This window comes from Lissotriton helveticus, chromosome 11 (assembly GCF_964261635.1).
Source record: "Lissotriton helveticus chromosome 11, aLisHel1.1, whole genome shotgun sequence".
Lineage (NCBI taxonomy): Eukaryota > Metazoa > Chordata > Amphibia > Caudata > Salamandridae > Lissotriton > Lissotriton helveticus.
In genome coordinates, this window is record NC_136072.1 from 51,373,566 (window position 1) to 51,392,387 (window position 18,822).

The window sequence follows — 18,822 nt, forward strand, 5'->3', positions numbered from 1 at the left end:
GGAAGCTGATTGTTTTCCTCAAGTACCGTGATAAACCGTAACAGCTTCCCAACTGCTCAAGGTGGCCACCGTGTTCACTTGCTGTATGTTGTACTTTATGAAGTTAGGCAATTTGTTTGCTTCCTAACTTCTAAATATAGGCGACATGCAGTCCAGTAGCACATTGTGTTATCTTAATCAATAGAGCTTGTTGTGTGGCGCTTTCACACAACACTTTTTTGGTCTGTTTCAGGCTGTCCCCCCATCTGCTTTTCACCCCTTTCATGGCTACGGAAGTGGCTTTCAATCGCACCAGCCATACCTCCACCACAAAACTATGGAAGTTCAGCAACATCTGCGTGGCTGTGGAGTGGCTTGTTCTGTGCCAGGCGGCCAGAGTTCAAGTCAGTCCACCGTAACTGCAGCGGGACTTGAAGTTCCAGTGGGCGTAGCATCAGGGAAATCTCTCAGACATGGTCCAGATCCTGGAGAGAACTGCACAGAACCTGAAGTGGTGGCTAACGGACTGTGATTGTGTCAGAGACAGACCCCCCTCTCCCTCTCCCAACCAGACCACACAGTAGTGCCAGTTGTGTCACTCCTGGGATGGGAAGGCTATCTGGGAAAGGTGGAGATCAGACGACTCTGGTCTCCGGCGGAATCCGGACTCCACATCAACTTGCTGGAGCTGCGAGCGATTTGCTTGGCATTGAAAGCCTTTCTTCATTTAATCAAGCGAAAGCTGGTTCAAGACTTTACAGACAACTCCACTGCAACAAACAGGGTGGGGTGGGGTCGTGGACCCTTTGTCAAGAGGCTCTGCGTCTATAGACATGGCTGGAACTGCAGGGCATATCCTTTGTGGTTCAACACCTTGCAGGTTCTCTGAACGCCAGTTCAGAGAAACTCAGCAGTCGATGCCTAACGGATCATGAGTGGCCTCTCTATCAGGAGGTGACCCACGGTCTCTTTCAACAGTGGGGAGAGCCTTGGATAGATCTGTTCGCCTCCATCAAGAACATGCTATACCAGCAGTTTTCAGTGCTGGAGTTTCCAAGGCGGCTCTTGCTTGGAGACACTTTTTGTCTCAAGTGGAGCTCAGGAATCCTCTACGCCTTTCCGCCAATACCACTCCTGTCCCCAGAGTGCTCAAGAGGATCGGGTATGACCGGCCCGTCATTCTTATGCCTCTGGACTGGACAAGGAGAGTCTGGTATCCTGAACTTCTCCAACTGAGCATCGATCCTCCGATCAGGCTGCCCCTTCGGGAGGGTCTTCTGTTGCAGCAGCAGGGGAGGGTCCTCCACCCGAACCTTTGAACTTCTTGCATGGATATTGAGCAGTACAGTTGATAGCATTCGACCTTCCTCCCAAAGTCTGTAATGTTGTTTTGGCTGCCAGGCGTCCCTCTACTAAAATATGTACGCCTGTCAGTGGCACAAATTTGTCAAATATTGTACAGAAAGATCTAATGATCCTCTTTCTGCTTCGCTCTCTCAAGTTCTTCTCTTTATTTTGACCCTTGGCCAGCACAGCTCTGCTCTGGGCACTTTCAAAGTGTACCTTTCAACCCCGTCAGCCTTTTTGAGGCTGCCAGATGATCCCTCTTTATTTAAATCCCTGATTTACATACTTTTCTTAACGAGCTTGTACATATGTTCCCACCTGCCCCTTTCATACCATTCCATGTGGGGCAATCGGTCACCTTGTCTGCTCTCTCCGCACGCCTCTAAAGAAGAGAAGCGACTCCACTGCCTGGACCGAAAAAGAGCATTGCCTTCGATCTTGGCCGCACTAAAGAGTTCTGGGTGGATGACATACTCTTCATGGGGTACGTTGTTTTGTGAAAGGTCTAGCGCTAGAGAAGAGGACTATCTTGTGATGGGTTGTTCTCTGCATCAAATTTTGCTATGCTTTGGCCACAAATAGCCTCCTGATGGCTTAAGGGCTCGTTCCACCAGAGCCAAGGCTTCTGCCAAGGTGTTGCAAAGTGAAGTTCCATCCTCTACATTTGTCAGGCAGCAACTTGGACATCCTTGCACAAGTTTACCAGGCACTACTGCCTGGACAGTTATGTCTGAAGGGACAGCCTTATTGGCCACTCTGTCCTGCAGGACTTCCTGGTCTAAACTTGTCCACAGCCCCTCCTCCGGGGATGGTATTGCTTGGGTATCTATTCAAAAGTAAGGAATTGGTGCCTAGATGTCTCTATCAGATGGACAAGTTACTTACCTTCGGTAACACCTTAACTGGTTGAGACACGGTCTAGCTGCAGATTCCTTACTGACTCACCCGTCCTCCCCGCACTGGAGACAGATTTTTAGAGTCGGGGGTACCCCTTTTCAGGGCCCTAGTTACTCAAAACCCACCAATGTCCGTGCACTTCAAGGCTCCGTGCTTCTGGTGTGGAAAGTTGTAAATAGTAACAGATGTCAGTGCTCTGAGTTGGCCCCTATTTACGTGACGCAGACGTCACAACGACTGAGACATCGCCAACATCATGCGGAGCTGACCAACGCCACCTACCGGCACGCAAGAGTATTGCTCAAAGAAAAATCTTCCGGATCGCAAGAGTATTGCTCAAAGAAATATCTTCCGGATCGCAAGAGTATTGCTCAAAGAAAAATCTTCTGGGTCCAGTCTAACGCCTGGGAAATTCAAAGGTAAGAAATATGTCGCTAGAGGATGTCTGTATCAGAAAAGGCGTTACCGCAGGTAAGTAACTTGGCCATTTAGCACAATATAGCCACTGAGAACAGTATGAGATTCATAAACCTATTGCTTTCTTGTGGACTATATGGGTAAAAATAAGATAGGCACATTTCCATTAATGTCCGACATGAGCTAGGTTTATGGTGTGTCTTCCGCTGCCTGACATTAATTCTGTGATATGATGGCCTTTGGATATGCTAATTAGTGATTTTAAATGGGCCATCCAATAATGAGAAAATAGCAGTTCTCTTTGCTGAAGCCTGCACCTGTAACAATCGGTATGCATTTGAGAAAGTTTCTTTGTTTGATGATGTGAGCCGGGATTTTGAGAGCTATTGTGGCCTAAGTCACACGATGGACCTTTTAAGGACTAAGTCCCGACTGTGATTTACGAATGTGCGCCAATGGTCCCCAGAGGGCTGGCCAGAATTAACGCAATAGTTTAGCAGTATGAGGAATGTTTCAGTGATTCCTGACAATACTGAGATTAATTTATATCTGAGCACAATGCCAATTTAAATATGCCAGTTTAGGATATTCAGTTCTACCACAGAAACAACATTATATAAAGCGTGCAGAACCTTTCTTAAGACTTTGGATATTGTTGAGCGTCATGTAACTTAAACACCTGGTACAGAGTATCCCCTGATGGTACTTTCTTTAAGTAGAGGAACTTTCTGGTAGAAAAGCAAATCCTTGAGCAAAATTAATCTTTCCACGAGGGTGACCACATGAAGGAGTTCTGTATGCGTCATGTATGGTATCCCTCAGGCCAAAAGGGTCCTACCGCACCTACCTTTCAGAACTATGTCTGCTTTGTTTTTGCGGGACACATCCAACACTAGTAACTAAGCGATTGTTTTCTGTTTTTTTCCAGGGTCCACTGAGGATAAATCCCAAAAAATTCCAAGAGGCGTTCTTTCCATCACCGGTAAATTGAATATGTTTTTTCTCAATTCCACCCCTAACCCAGCTACTTGTATCATAACTTGTTTGCTTCAAGGACACATTGGTACTCAAGCTATTCATGCTGGACTGCTTCCACATTAATGTAGCTTCACCTTCTTCTTATTTCATGGTTTTGGTGACTTACTTGACAATGGGATGTTTGCAGTGCTGAGTCAGCATAAATACATTTTCTTCATCTGACTAATACACATACCCAAAAGTATTCAGGTGTAAGTCGCTGTCACACTTGGGTTGGAGGGGTGTTAGGTTTTTTGATGTGCAGATTCTCTCTGGTAGGGCCTTTTTTGGGAGAATATTGTTTTTATGTTTGTCAGGAATCATGGCCTTTCTACAATATAAGTTACTTGCAGTTAGGTACTACCTTCTATTATTGACACATGCATAGGGCAGGCAATTTTATGTCACCAAAGAGCTTTTCTTTATAGGTACTCTTTTGTTTGGCAGGTGAGGAACCATCGTTTGAATGTGTCTGTTTATTGGCTCTAGGCTGTGTGTGGTTAATAGAAAACATTTGCTCAGTGATTAGCTTCAAACTGGTTCCTGTGAGATAAATGTAGGAATATCCGTGTGGTGTGTTTATTTTGGTGAGTATGGCAAGGGGCTTTTCGGCTATTGGTGGGTCATTTTCATTTGCTTGGACAGCAAAGGACTTTCCAGGTTGTGATCTTTCAGTGCAGTGTAATGCTTGTTTGGCTGTTAAGTTTATGTAAGTTTCATCTGCTGGTTTATAGGGTGGATGTTTGGGTGGAGTATGACCGAGCCATTGTTTTCCACACACTCTACCATCCATGTGGCTTTGTACCTGTTGCATGTTCTTGACAGTGAGAATATTCTGATTGACGTGTGCTGTTGATGGTGACGAGTTGTTGGTGACCGGGGTGGTGGTTGGGAGGAGAAAAGATCTTCTCCGATTGTTGTGTTTTTTGTTGCCTTTTAAATCTGTTGAATGTATGGTTATCAAAATGTTACATTGCAATGTACATTTGAATAAACAGCACTTTTTTTTACAGAAAACGTGTAGTTGGTTTCTCATATGTTTTTGTTTATCTAATGAAGTTCCATTATGGTTCAATAAAGTGTCCTTCTCATCATATTGCGCTAATTGGATGCCTGAGCTAAGATTCCTTTAGAAGTATTGATTTCGCGTCTGACTTGGAATCAATGTGCAGCAAACGGACATGTGGAATGCATGCATGCATTGATGTGTTAGTAGTTAAGATTGTCTAAACCACATGAGTTTGTTGAGCACTTCCTATACGTAAAATGTAAATGTCGGAATTTGTAAAGCGCACAGCTACCTCCACCAGAGGTGTCCCGGCGCTGTCCGTATTCCGCTGTGGAACCCTTCCTGGCTTCCCTGGGAAATGTCCACTCCTGGGCACCCCCAGGTGCAGCCAGGCATCCCAGCGCTTTTGGGGCCGCTGTGGAGATTAAGCAAGCTATTGCCCAGAGTTGCAGAGTGGGACCCATGATTAGAATAGGCACCGAGGCGAGAATTATCAGGTCCGGGGAAATTGAGTCCAAGAGCCGCCGAGGTGGGAATTGAACCCTGGTCCGGGCCAGACCTCTGCATCAGGGTCTGCCGCTCTAACCATTGAGCCACACTTCTCCACTTACACATACGAGTATTTGAAGTGGACCATTAGAAGTGGCACCAGCTGTACTTGTGTTAGGACGATCAGTAGTTGACGCAGCACTCTTGTTCATGTGTTAGTAATGTATCCAGCCTATCTCGAGTGAATTACACCCGACCACTGTGCACTGTTGCGAAACAGCGCAACAGTGCACAGTGGTCGGGTGTAATTCGGGTGTAATTCACTCGAGATAGGTTGGTTCAAGTGGGCACGTGAGGGCAAACGTGCCACCATTGTTGCACGCATAGATTAGCACTATACAAAAAAGTTTTGAAAATCGTGAAAATAGGTGTGCTTCTCCTACTCAAATTCAGTAATGTATCCAGCTCATGCCGACAAGTTGTTGCTGACGGCTTGCGACCGCCCCATCAGCGCAAGGCATAATTGGTGGAAATAGCCATAGATTTTTACAGTAGTTTTTAGAACAAGAGCAGAGCCTTGGTAGAGCTTCCATGCTCGGCGGCCATGATTTGATGAACTAAGTAACCTGTCTAATGCAGCAGAAACTTACGACTCTTGACTAAAGAAGCAGATGCAGTGTGTGTTTTTTGTTATGCACTTTGTAAGGAAGAATGGGTGGTATATCTTGAGGCTGTTCCACAGCTGATGACTGGATTGCAGCTCAGATGCTTCCCTTTGGCCAGCAGCATGTTTGGGTGGAGTGGTGTAGGCTTTGGTTGGATGAGTGATGGTAGGTGTGCAGTCAAAGACGGGCCGGGCTGAGCTGACTGTATTTCATGAGCAAACACAAGTAGTTCTTGTGCACAGTTGGGACATTGGGTGAAGGAAGTCCAGTGCGTTCCTGACTGCGGCTATGTGGGCGGTGTGGACAGGATGACTTGGATTTCGTGTTCTTGCAATACCACACAAAAGAATCGCTCTAATTCACTTTGAAGCGTGTATGGCATCTGGCCCTGCTGTGACATTTTAAAATTTCCAGGCTGCTCTCATTCCCAGTGTGCTGTTTCAACAGATGCCCCCACAGTGACAAACTTTAGAAAGTTATACCAGTCCAAGAACTTCAGTTTGCCGCCAAGTGGCCTCAATATAAGAGTGGTTGTTTTGCTTAAATGTGGCGGAGTCTGATAATCTATAACAGACATAGAAGACAGACTCTTCTCTTGACCAGTGCCTTTCCCTACATACCCTGTTGAAGCATAGGAGGTTGTGCTGAGAAGTATAAAGCACGTTTTACTGCAAAACAAACATTCTCAACAAGTTTTCTTCAACTATCCATTGTAAGCCATCCTATACAGTGAGATGCAAGTGGCCAGTCGTTCTCCATTTCACTTCCCCATTCACTCAAGTTCTGACCTATCTTGAGTAGCAGCAAACACTGGAAACAGTGATATTTATTTTAGGAATTTAGTTTGATTTATAATCCTTCATTGGAGATGGTATGCATGATTTTGCAACATTGTACATGTCTGATATCTCTGGGACAAAAGTCCCAAGTCTGCATGTTCAGTGTGCTTCAAAAGGAAGGGACAAGGCAACTTGCAGCCACTTCAGTCCCAAATGTATTGGGCCCCAATTCATTTATGCATTCTGACCTGCAGCTAGGGGGTGAAAATGGTTTGCGCCCTGTGTTGGTGCTCTTGGAGGGCATGTAGAATCAAACGGTAAGATTTTGCTATGTTTGTGTAGAATGATCAGGTTAGATGTCCAATCACGAGGACTCAGACGTGCATGCCATAGTAAGGAGTGTACTCTTACAATGGATCAGTTTTACTCAGATGGAACTCAAGGCCCTGTTGCAACCCTCTGCCCACCTTGTTTCTACAACATGGAAACCAAGGGAAGTGTATTTCAGGTCTAAACCCCACCCCTCATAGTCTCAGGCACCTATGATTGCAGTAGAATACAATAACATTGTCAACTTTTGCGTTGAAAAAGAGTGCCACTGTAAATAAAGCTTATATAACCTAACATGATATTAACAATCTTTAACCTCAACACTGTACTTTGAACTGCCCCTTGCCGCTGTGGCACCGAGAGATCCCATCTGGGATGATTCGTGCGCCTAACAAATAAATAAAATAAAATATACGAAGGTCAACCGCTTTCGCTGGCAATGTATCTCCCCCCCAACCCCCCAAAAGAAGGTTTGAAGACTATGCAGATTCTGAAAATAGATTTGCTGTGTGTCTGCAATGCCAACCTTGCAACCAAAAGTTCATCATCCGTGCCATTCTGCTGAAACCGGCTCCACATACTTTTGCACCGGTGCGGGCAGACACTTACGCAAACTTGAATAAAGCCCACTCTATGGCGGTGCAAGGCAAAGCGCACCAATCTAAGGGATTTACTCAAATTGCATCTTGGTCGCATTTTGTCGCATTACATTGCTTGGATCATTTTCATGGCGGTTGTAGCTTTGCAACAAAATTCTAATAAGAATGCCAATGCCTGAATTATTTTCGAAAACTAGCGAACTCAGTCCCTTCTATAGCTGGATCATACTGGGATTGCCCTCCCCCCAAATAAAAAAGCCCCCACTGCGTCCTGCACATCCTTTGCTGCCTCATCATTCCTACACTCGCCTGGTCTTTATTTTTACAAGCCAATCTACTCTTCCCTCCTTATGCGGTCTCCTTGTCCTACAAACGTGCAGCATCTAGTTTAGCTCACAATTTCCCGCAAACCCGACCCACAACTCACTCCACCAACCCCCAAAAGCGTAGGCAGCTTTTGTCTGGCCGGGCTATCCCCGCCTAACGCGTGGATGACCATCCCCTGATTCTGGCATGGTCCAGTTTATACAGAAGCACACGCTCAACCAACCAGGGGGTGTCATCCTAAAAGGAAGTTGACCATAGAAGTATTTTTGCACATCATTTGATATTTTGAAAGCTTTTTTATATATTTATTTCTTGATTCTTATTATTCTTCTAATTTGGTACCATAGTGGGGAAATGTCAATTTCCATCTAGGATTTGAAAGTCTTTCTTTCCATGACACATTCTTTTGTGCCTACAGCGACTGGCTAAAATATGTTGGACTAATTGTTCATAACATATCTTTTTCAAGTAATTTACCAAAGATGACATAGCCCTGGCTCTGCAGACCTAGTGAGTATGAAGACAGACTCAAAAGGGCATAACTAGAAAGCCAAATCGTCCTCCACCTCCCCCTCCTTTACAAAACGTGGGTTATGAGGTCTCAGAGAAGAAAACTTGCCACCAAATGTGTGTACTTTAATTCCCATCCCCTGCTGCCTGTGATTGCCTCAGCCAGTAACCTCTGCTGGGCTCTCGTCGGGTGCCTTTAGGCCTTTCTCCCACCAGCCTTTTACTATTTATGGCTCAAGTCTCAGCCTTCTTGTAGACACTGTTTAATATACACTTGAACTATTTGCAGCATCAAGCTCTGCTACAAGATTTTTGCAGCCAATATATATTTGAATCAGTTTACTTTTGTGTGCTGGAGGTTGCAAACAACATGGATACAGACCAGCTGGTTGTGCGGTTATTTCTCACTGCCAGTGCCCATACCCCGCCGCCTGGTGGACATTTTCCCCCTTTTGTTTCGCTGTCTCCTTTTCTTAGGCTCCTACCCTGTGCCCCTCACACAAAAGCTTTGCCACTGGACCCGTCGTTTATTTATGAAGGTACCTATATACTGCGCAAAGCATTCTGCATGTTTAGGGGAGTATTGTATAGCCAGGTTATTGAAAAGCATGATGCTTGGACTAATGTCTGCTTAAACGCATTAGTTAGTTCTCTTGAAGGTGAATGTACACACTGTCCTCATTGGACAGCACTCTCGAGAAGAGCGCCTTCTACTGCCCGTGGTTCATTCTCCAACCACAATGGGCGCTTCTGGTCAATGAGGTAGCTATGCCGACCACCGCCTCTTGTGATACAGAATTAAAGGGATCATCTGATGAATGATGCCAAAGTATGTATCTGAACCCCAGCTGACATCACCAATCAAAGCAACATTCTATCTGAACCCCAGCTGACATCACCAATCAAAGCAACATTCTATCTGAACCCCAGCTGACCTCACCAATCAAAGCAACATTCTATCTGAACCCCAGCTGACATCACCAATCAGAGCAACATTCTAGAATGCCTACTGTTGGTGATTGGTAAAGATGCAGAACTGGGCAAAGAGAATGTTTTCTATATTGAATGGCCCCTTTAACTGAGGACTCTTGGCTGAAACCATAAAAGATACAGAGGCTCCAAAACTTAGTATTATACCTGCACTACTTGGTTTAAAGTATTGCAGCCCTGATTCAGAAGGAAGTAAAAAATAACTACACTTGCTTCCAAAGTAGTGGTTGCCCAGATTCTCCCGAGTGTTGCTGTCCAACCAACCACACAAAACGATATGTCCAAGTATTGGTCCCCAACTGGCTGATCAGATGGCTATGGTCGGCATCTCTTAAACTATTGTACCTCAGTGAAATCTAGCACAATGTTTAGGGGAGATCCATGTATGCCCATGATCCTTCTCTATGGACTTCTTTCCTTCTCCTGACCAAGAAAGACTTCAGAAAGCCACTGAGAGCTCCTCTGGTCTACTCAGCCTATGAACCTCTCTGACCTTTTTTGACCAAAGTCATGGCCTCTTTTTGGAACCAGGTCAAAGACATGAATCTTTCTGACCTCTCCTCCTTGTTCTTGGCTGCTGCTTAGAGCGGTGTGTGCTTTAAATAGGAGGAGTCAGTCCTCATGAATCGTTAGTGTGCATGTTTCTCCTCCCCATGGCAAATACGAAGGTTCCGGGTTTAGGAAAGCGGCAATGTAGTACAGCTGCAACGGGGCTTAGCCCTCCTATTCCTCCCTCTATTAATGCCGCATGACTAGCAGTAAGATAGATTAGGAGCCCGTCAATGGAGACCAGAAAAATCCACCCCCTGGAAACATTGAATGGGTTTGAAGACATAGTTGGCTGGTTTTCATTCTAAAAGTTGCACTTCATGTTATTATTGAGAAAGGTATTGTCTCCCTGAAAAACTTGACCCATTTTTTACATCCCCTCAGGGCAGAAAGGTAGATGAGCTCTGTACCATTGTTGCTATGAGCCCTAATGCAAACAAGGAAAATGGTGTTCTTACATCTGACCCCAGCAAACTTGAACCAAAGGAACCGAAAATCAGCAATCTTGTCACTCACCTGATTCCAAAGCCAGACAACACGATGGGGTTGAAACCAAGAGAGCATCCCATTGACTTGTGTTTCAGTGGTGTGACTACTTAACACGCGAGAACTAAGCAAGTCCTGTAATACTGATCGAGATGTATGGATCGTGGATGGCCAACTGTCGCTCATTCCCGTCACCATGGGAAACCGCAGCTCCGAAATCCATCTTGTTGGTTTGTTCACTGATCATTGGTGTAAGTTGAAGGCCCTAGTGGACCCTTATGCTGGTGTACATGCATTTGTTATACTTTTGTATGGAGTGTTGAGCTAAAAATGTTCATATGTGGTTCCTGTAGCAGTTACAAATGTTGAGCCATGCCGTCATCACTTTTATCAGATTTCACTGTAACACAGTTTGCGCAATTATCAAGATCCATTTTTTTGGGAACTTGTTCACTATACATTAAAGCGCTTTCTGTATGCTGGCTCAGTTCTGAGATGACTACTTTAGTGCGACACCGTGTATTACTGGAAAACAGGTGGTCCAGCCTTGACGTACGCTGGACCAGGGTAGGGGAAGGCCCAGTCCTGCATTCTTGCACAACGATGGGAAATTCTGGCTTCCAGAAGCGAGGTCAGTCCACGCAGGAACTGACCCGCACACGTCATTTCTGAATATTGTTAAGCAATAAGCTTGTGCAGCTGAAGAAGTTGATGGCCGATCGGTTTAATGGAGCTTAGTTTAAATCAGTGGAAAATGCATAAAGCCACAAAAGCAATAAAGCAGAGAGCTACAGTTACACAGACTGGTGGTCTCCACTGTATCAACAGAATCGGTTTATTCGCTCCCGCGTTCACTAACCTTCTTGGAATCCCAACATGTATCCCATGTGGTACTACTGCTGGGAGTATGCTTGATGGTACTCTGTACTGCCATGGAGCTAGAGATGTCATGATATAAAACATAAATGAAGTATATTAAATGTCAACAGTAAATGACCTCAGTGTCCTACGTTTGAGGAACCGTTATCCGGTCCACGACTACACTTTGCGTAACACCATGAGTGTGAGGTCCTAACAGAACTGTCTGGGTTGCATGCAGAGTAAGGTGCACTCATATCTAAGGATTTTGGAGTTAATCACCTGGATGAGGACTGATGTGGTAAGTACATGGTCATGATCTTCAGGTGCGGGACTCTATACCCCAAGTATACTCCTCTTCCTCAAGAGCACCCACTCACTCACTCACTTTAAGCTAGTGATGTGAGTAAAACATGAGCAAGTGAAAGCATTGGATTAACCCAGTATGACTTAAAGTATTTCCAACCAGACCATGTTGTCACTGCCCAGGTAGAGAGCGAAATTATCCAGGAGTGGGGTGTCTTTAGCCGACTAAACTCTTGCCTGCGCCCGAGACAGTGTTGCAATGTTGAGTCAAACCCAGCTCCACGTCTTTGCTCAAAAATACCATGTTGGCTTTGGGCTGAGTAGCCAGATCAGTCTCTCCTTGGGGGTGTGTAATTCCAATCTCATTGCACAGAGCAGTTCTGCCAGTATGCTTCCTGTGTATGGGTCAGAGAAGCATGTCTTTGTTTACTCAGGCATCACCAGAGACTTGCTCCAGGAAGTGGATTCCAGCAACTCCTGTTTGTGGTCTTTGTCTCAGTCCCAGTGACAAAATATAGGCTCATCTCCTAACTCTTACACCACCCTAGTGGTTGAGCCTTGCTTGCGCGCTGTGCTGGTTGCAGTTTGGAGGAGGTTTGCTCCCCTGTCAGCAGGTAGCGAGGCTTTGTGCACGAAATAGACAAGGAAGGCCTCCCCTAGAATTCTAGCACCTCTCCAGTCCCCTTTGAAATGCAAGGAAGTGTCAGAAGCACTGCTAGATACTGGTTCCTACTTTGTGAGCATCTCTAGATGCCCACTATTCAATACTGTTGGGGGGGTCTTCCACACCATCTCGAGTGCTACCTTCCTTGCTGGTCCAGTTGCTGGAGGAGCAAGTTTTGGCACCATCGACTCATGTGCAGCTGCTTGAGTGTCTTAGGATAACTGGACACCATATCCTTAGTGCATAGTCTTATTATGATCCCATCCCCCCCAGCATTTTCACCCTCATGGCTGGCAGAAACAGGTTGCCTGTCTACTTGGCCAAGAGCATCTGGGTCTTTAGTGACATGGAGGCAGAATGTCTGGAGACAGATGCATAACAGCTCGCATCACCGATTGCCTCATTCTCCATGGATCCCAACCTTCTTCAGCATCACACCACATTCCACCACAGCAGCACATCTATCATTCTCCAACGATGTACTTGTCGGAGACCATATGCAAGGCAGCAACTTGGACCACACCCCAGCCACAGCCTTGCTTCCTTCTCAAAGCTTTTTCCTAAAGCAAGGCTCAGTTTGGCCAGGAAGGCTTGTGGAATCTCTTCTCCTAAACCTAGACTGGGTGATGCTGCCTTTCCCCCTCCCATTTTGATTTCTTTTTCCTCAACATAAAAATAGAAACCCAAATAAATATGCGAAAGCCATTATGAATGAAACTGGTCCAGAACAACTTGCCAACCGTGCAGTTGAATGAGTGATATCAAGATGGCATATGCGGACCAAGTCCTTAACCCGTTGGCTGCTGCCGTCGGCCATTGGCCGACGGCAGTACTACCTCGCTGGTGCTGCCGTCGGCCAATGGCCGACGCGACCGTTTTTTAAAACTGCCGCAATGCCGCAAAAAAGCGGAAGCAGCCAACGGGTTAAAAAGAAGGCAAATTTAGGAGTCCTGGAGTTGTTTAGTTACCTCAATCATCATGGGAATGCTTTATCTGCAGTTATAAATGATATGCAGGATTGGATTCGATTGGCCTGGGCCATTCACAAAAAAAGAATCTGCTACACTGATATCATTTCAGCTAGAAACCGATTGACCGGACAGTTTTTTTTTCTTCTAAAGATTTACTTAGTCCTGTGCCTCTATCCTATGTTGATTTACCAACTTTTACATTGCATGCCTTGCAACAAGCTTTGATCTTCTGCAAATGGCTCTTCTTGGACTTGGAAATTCAGCGGTCTCTGGTGGTCTCCATGAACGCCTATGCATGACCATGACGTGTTTGGGAGTTCTCGTCATTGTGGCTTCTCCCGAGTCCGGATTGATTCCACCCACTTGCTATAGAATCTCCGATTTCAGAAGCTCTTTCGATTACAGACCGCTCCTTCCCAAAAATTTGCAATAAATCGCTAATGTGCAACACTTAGCCCTTTACACTGTTTAGTAAACTTGCTTTTGAAAGTACCTTTTTGTTCGTGCACTATGAAGTTTTTCCGCAAGCCCTTAAATCAATATCTTATTTTCCTCCAATTCAGTAGTCACAGGAGGGTTTTTATGAACGAGTGAACCCACTGGATTTAAGGTCTAGAAGACCCTAGCCATTTAGTGGTTGGAGGCTCTGTTAAGATTTAAATCCCAGCGTTTACCACTGGTTAGTTTACTAAACTCATTTTTCGACTCCGTAGCAGGTTGCAAAATGGGGTTAGAATGCCATGGTGAACCGCGGTTTGGAATGAGCATGTTTAATAATGTACCTTCCAAATAGCTATACTTCATGAGATTTATCAATGTTTTTCAACCTAAATCCAGTTGCAAAACATTGAAATTATACTGATTCCCAACTAAGGGTCCCATGGCAAGTTTCTTCTTTGTGTATGTAAGAAGAAATTTTGTTTAGTAAGTAGTGGTCCTGGAAATAACTGTCTCCTTTCAAACTTTGTAAAAGTATAAAACAGTTTTCTTTTTAATTCGGCCGGTTTCCTATAAGGAAAATGGCTTCATTTAAAAAATAAATAATATAAAAAGATTAGACATGATGGGCTGCTGACTCCCACCCTGTAGGGCACCATGCCCTCGATGGCCGCCAATCCAAGTGAGTTGCAATTTGTGACCTGCCTCATGAATCTGCCTTTATTATGCTTTGATTGCCGATGAAGTTTGTGTTGAGCCATGCATTTCACATTCCTTTAAATTTCAAGTTTAAAAAAAACAAAACTATTTTATTTGTCAAAAGCACATAGAGGGCGGAGCTCTGTGACCCAGAGACTTCCGTAGTATCAATATACATTATTGTGACTTTTACACTTTTCTCATATGCGTAAAAGAATGTTAAAAGGAATTGCAGTGAAATCAAAACAAAGAGGAAAAACATACCCCCCCCCATCGCACTGTCGACCATGCAAGAGCAATATATACAGTCAAAGCCACAATCCAATGCTCACTACGGGTCTAAATTTCAGTTTTTATCTGCATTTTATCATGTAGTTCTGATTTACTGTGGTCTGTGAATACTTCTGCATGCATGTGGCACTTTTCTTGTTCATACTCTTGATCTGCACCTGTACATTGAGCTATGTGACAACTCTCAATTTGAATCCTATGTTTGTCGAAAATCTGGGAGTGAAAGGTATGTGTATCCTTTGGAGCTGGCTTCTTGTCCAAGTCATGAGCGTCCACGATCGATTACCATCCAACTAGGGTGGTCAGAGACGGAAAACGGGCCTGAGCGCCAAAATAAAGGTGCCGTACATTAGTGCATTAACAAACCAAAAAACTGGCAGTTTTGAACTTGTAAAGACAAGGGGGACGATTATGATGGCGGACGGACCTGAGTCCGTCCGCCACCATAGAGTAGGAGGGAACCTCCGCATTGCCTGCGGAGTTCCCTCCTGTGCAATTAGGATGTGACCGCCACCCTGGCGGTCACATCCTCTATTTTTACCATTGCGGCGGGTGCGGCTTCAAGCTGCATCCGCCGCAATGGTAAAAATGCATACATTGCATTTGTATGCAGAAAGCGGCAGGCACCGTGCGGTGCCTGCCAATTTCTGCATACAAATGCAGGGGGGTACCATAGGTACCCCCCATGTGCACCCCCCAGCCCCCCTTCACCTAGGGGGCCCGCAACGGGCCCCCGCAGTGAAGTTACACATGCTTTTCCACGGCGGAAAACCCGCTGCGGAAAAGCATTTTCTAAAGCCCTTCCTAATATGGCGGACGGTGTCTGAGAGACACCGCCACCATATTAGAGCTTTTCCGCCGCGGTTGTAAGCCAACCGCGGCGGAAAAGCTGCGGACGGAAACCAGGACCCACCAGCCATCCTAATGTGGCGGTGGGTCTTTGGTGGGTCCGCTGTGGTTTTTCCGCATCCTCCGGGCCGGCGGTGGCTTCCGCCGGCCCGGAGGATGCGGAAAAACCGCAATCATAATAGGCCCCACGGTGTATATGCGTTTTGCAAGGTATGAGATACTTCATAAATTTGAGTTTGGTACAGATAATTATTAGTTTATTATCAAGGAAATAAAGAGTAAACACTGGCTGATGGGACCACAGAACAGACCACACTGACGAGTCAGATCAGCCCTTCGGGCACTGCCTGATTAACCTACAGGCCGGTCCGAATCTGCCGTCCAGGTGTAACTGCAAGTCGGTCTGAAGACTGATGTGTTAAAAAGTTGTGTCCTTGTTTCCAGTCCTTTGTGTTTCACATTCCTGCTTTGCTCTTTTTGCTCCCTAGGATGGTGCAAGGGATATTTTCATCGACGGAGTTGTTTCTCGCAACCGAGCCCTGAACGGAGACGTTGTGGTGGTGAAGGTGCTTCCCAGAGAGCAGTGGAAGGTCAGTGTTCATTTAAGGGTCCCTTCAGGGCACGCGGAGAGAGATTTGGGAGAGCTTCTGACTTGTCTCCTCAAGCAAGTCTGGGTCAAATCCCATTGAATGAATGAATGAATGAATGAATGAATGTTCTAGGACCTTGTTTGATGCTCCTCAGCAGATTTCCACAACAGCCCTTGGGTGCACCAATGCTTGTTTGCAATCCTTAGTTTGTGTTTCATTGAAGAGTGGTTTGATGCTGCCCCTTGGGTTTGTGGTCATAAGGAGGTGATTTGCTGGAGTTTGCTTGCTTTTCCTTCCTACATCCTGTATATCAGTTTTTCTGTTCTGTTGTGCTCACTGTTGGGCTCCTTTTCTTTCCCTGGATTGGGTATTTGACTCGAGGAAGCCTATCTGTCTTTGCTTCAAGTGGAAGTATCTTTCCTTCGTCCTCTTCCTGCTTTCCACGTCCTGCCCAGGTCCTTCTCCTCTGAATTCCAGCCCCTCATGTTCCCCAGAGTCGATGCACAGCCGCCTTCTTCTTTTTCTAAACGGTTCTCTTTCCTCCTCCATCACCTTCATAGCTGTCACTTTGCAGACTGCCTCCTCCTGTCCTTGAACAGCAGCGGGTGAAAAGGCTAATTGCTCTCAATTTGCCAATCACCAGCACGCGCCCACCTCAGGACCTGCTTCCCTCCAGGGGACTTAAAAAAAAAAAAAAACACAACACAAGACAGACTTGCAATGTCGCTTCCTGGTGCTCGTGTAGTTTCAAAGCACACACTGGCTGCTGGAGGGGGGGGGGCAGGGAGTGGGGGGCTATGGGGATGCGATGGGGGGTGCACTTGAAAGTGATTGAAAGACATGACTCTGCTAAAGAAATTGAAAGTCAAGTTTATTCGGATCATAGTCTATAAAACCAGATAAATTGTCTCCAAAATCTTTTTTTAAACTTAACTAGCCCTCCTGCCGGTAACACCCGGACTTCCCCCACTACCTTGTGCTGGGATCAATATATTTTCTCATTGAATAGAGTCCCTAAATACTTATAGGAGTTAACAACCTCGACTGGTTTGTCTGCCAAAATCCACTTACCCAATTTAAAGATTTAAGTGTTATCCATTGTGGAGTGTATCGCGTTTTCTTTGGCGTCCCACCTGTATCAAATTATTAATCGCCACGTCATCAGCATGAAAACGACACAATATGTGTCTTCAGCCCCATTTTTGGTGGGAACGTTTCACTTCCATCAAACACGGTGGAAGGCAAGCTAGGTAGAAAGAGAACAGGGTGGGGGCTAAAACACACCCGGCCTTCAACCATTTTCTAAAGAAATTTTATTTGAAAGGAAACCACTAAAATCCAACTTCACCGGTACCCAGTTATCCCGGTGGAGTTCTTCCAAAATTGATAGGAGGTCTTTTGGAATACCCATGCTCCTTAGCATAGACCATAGAGTTTTCTGATTCACAAGGTTGAAGGTGGAACAGAAACCGCAAAAAACAAAATAATACATTTCCAGTTGTTTTTAACGCCTTCTGTCCCATAGCGCACAAACTAAAGCAAAGACCTGTGGTTGAGTGTCCCTGCGTTAAAGCTCCTCGTTCTGGGGCACTAACTTGTTGGACTCTGTCCACTCCTTCATAAGTAATAAGATGGCTTTAGATTATAACTTGGCCGCAACATCAATCAAAGTTATCGGGTAGAAGTTGCTTGGATTAACTGGGTCCTTTTTTGGTTGAAGCCTACCAGACCGCACAGCTGCCTGGTTTGCTAAAGACATCTTAGGGACTTCGGCTAACTTCCTATGGAATGTATTACGCCTATTGCTTACCATTGGCTTTGTGGTTTGTAATTCAAATGTTCGTTTTATATTTGCTGGCTTTATTTGTTTTTGGCTGTCCAGCTTGAGATCTTCGCTTGAGAAGAGCATCTCTTATTTTCTATATCTTTCTGAGTGCTCTCTTTCTGAAAACAGGCCTTTAAATCTTGTTCTTATCTTGTCACATTTGCTGTGTATTCACAGATAGACATCAAATGTCAGCCTATGTCTTCAGAGGGCGCTTGCCACTTACTTTACTTTCTCTTACTTTAAAGTCGGGGATTTATATGACCATCTTGCTGTGAAAGGCTTTTTTTCTATCACGCCAAAGTTTAAATGTCTGCAATGAACTCTACAGATATTTGACAATATATCAGAGTTCGAAAAGCACAAATAATGCACATTTTTTGTAATTCTGAAGTGTGGTGGAAACAAATATTTGAATACGATGAAAACAAATCTGTACACAAGGCGATGACATTTCCACATATTATCGTTTCGTTTGTGTGCTGCACACTTTTATCAGTACAATTGTATGTTTGTTCACATGTAATGGTCCTTTCAATATAAAATGTGTTGTCTGTAATGGCAGTGCGCTACCAGACCAAGCGTACTCCACTTTACGCCACTCCATGTCGCTGTACTCTACTCTGCACCACTCCACTCTGACACTGCACTCTACGCCACTTCACTCTTCGCCTCTCTACTGTGCACCAATCTACTTTATGCCAGTCTCCCAACAGTGATATTACAGTTCATACAAACCTACCAAAAACTCCAGCAACACAAGGTGTGTATAGAAATAAATGTTTTAACGCCTAGCTATTAATTTTCACAGCTTTCCATCCAAAGCTGTATTTTTATTACATATTTTGGGGTAGTGGGTTTTTCTCCTATTCATTCAGCTGACCTCTAATGGGCTTGGCGAACAACCGCCATGCTTCTTCTTGTAGTTAAGACTGTTGGAG

At 45.1% G+C, this 18,822-nt stretch overlaps 1 protein-coding gene across 2 annotated transcripts in view; it reads left to right on the forward strand.

Annotated features, from left to right (window-relative positions):
- DIS3L2 (DIS3 like 3'-5' exoribonuclease 2) overlaps nt 1–18,822 on the forward strand; it is an 879,376-nt gene that overhangs the window by 122,002 nt on the left and 738,552 nt on the right. For both annotated transcript variants that reach the window (XM_078666543.1, XM_078666544.1), the window contains 2 exons: nt 3,569–3,622; nt 15,955–16,056. In XM_078666543.1, coding sequence (XP_078522669.1) covers nt 3,569–3,622; nt 15,955–16,056 — 156 coding nt within the window. The remainder of the gene's footprint in view (nt 1–3,568; nt 3,623–15,954; nt 16,057–18,822) is intronic.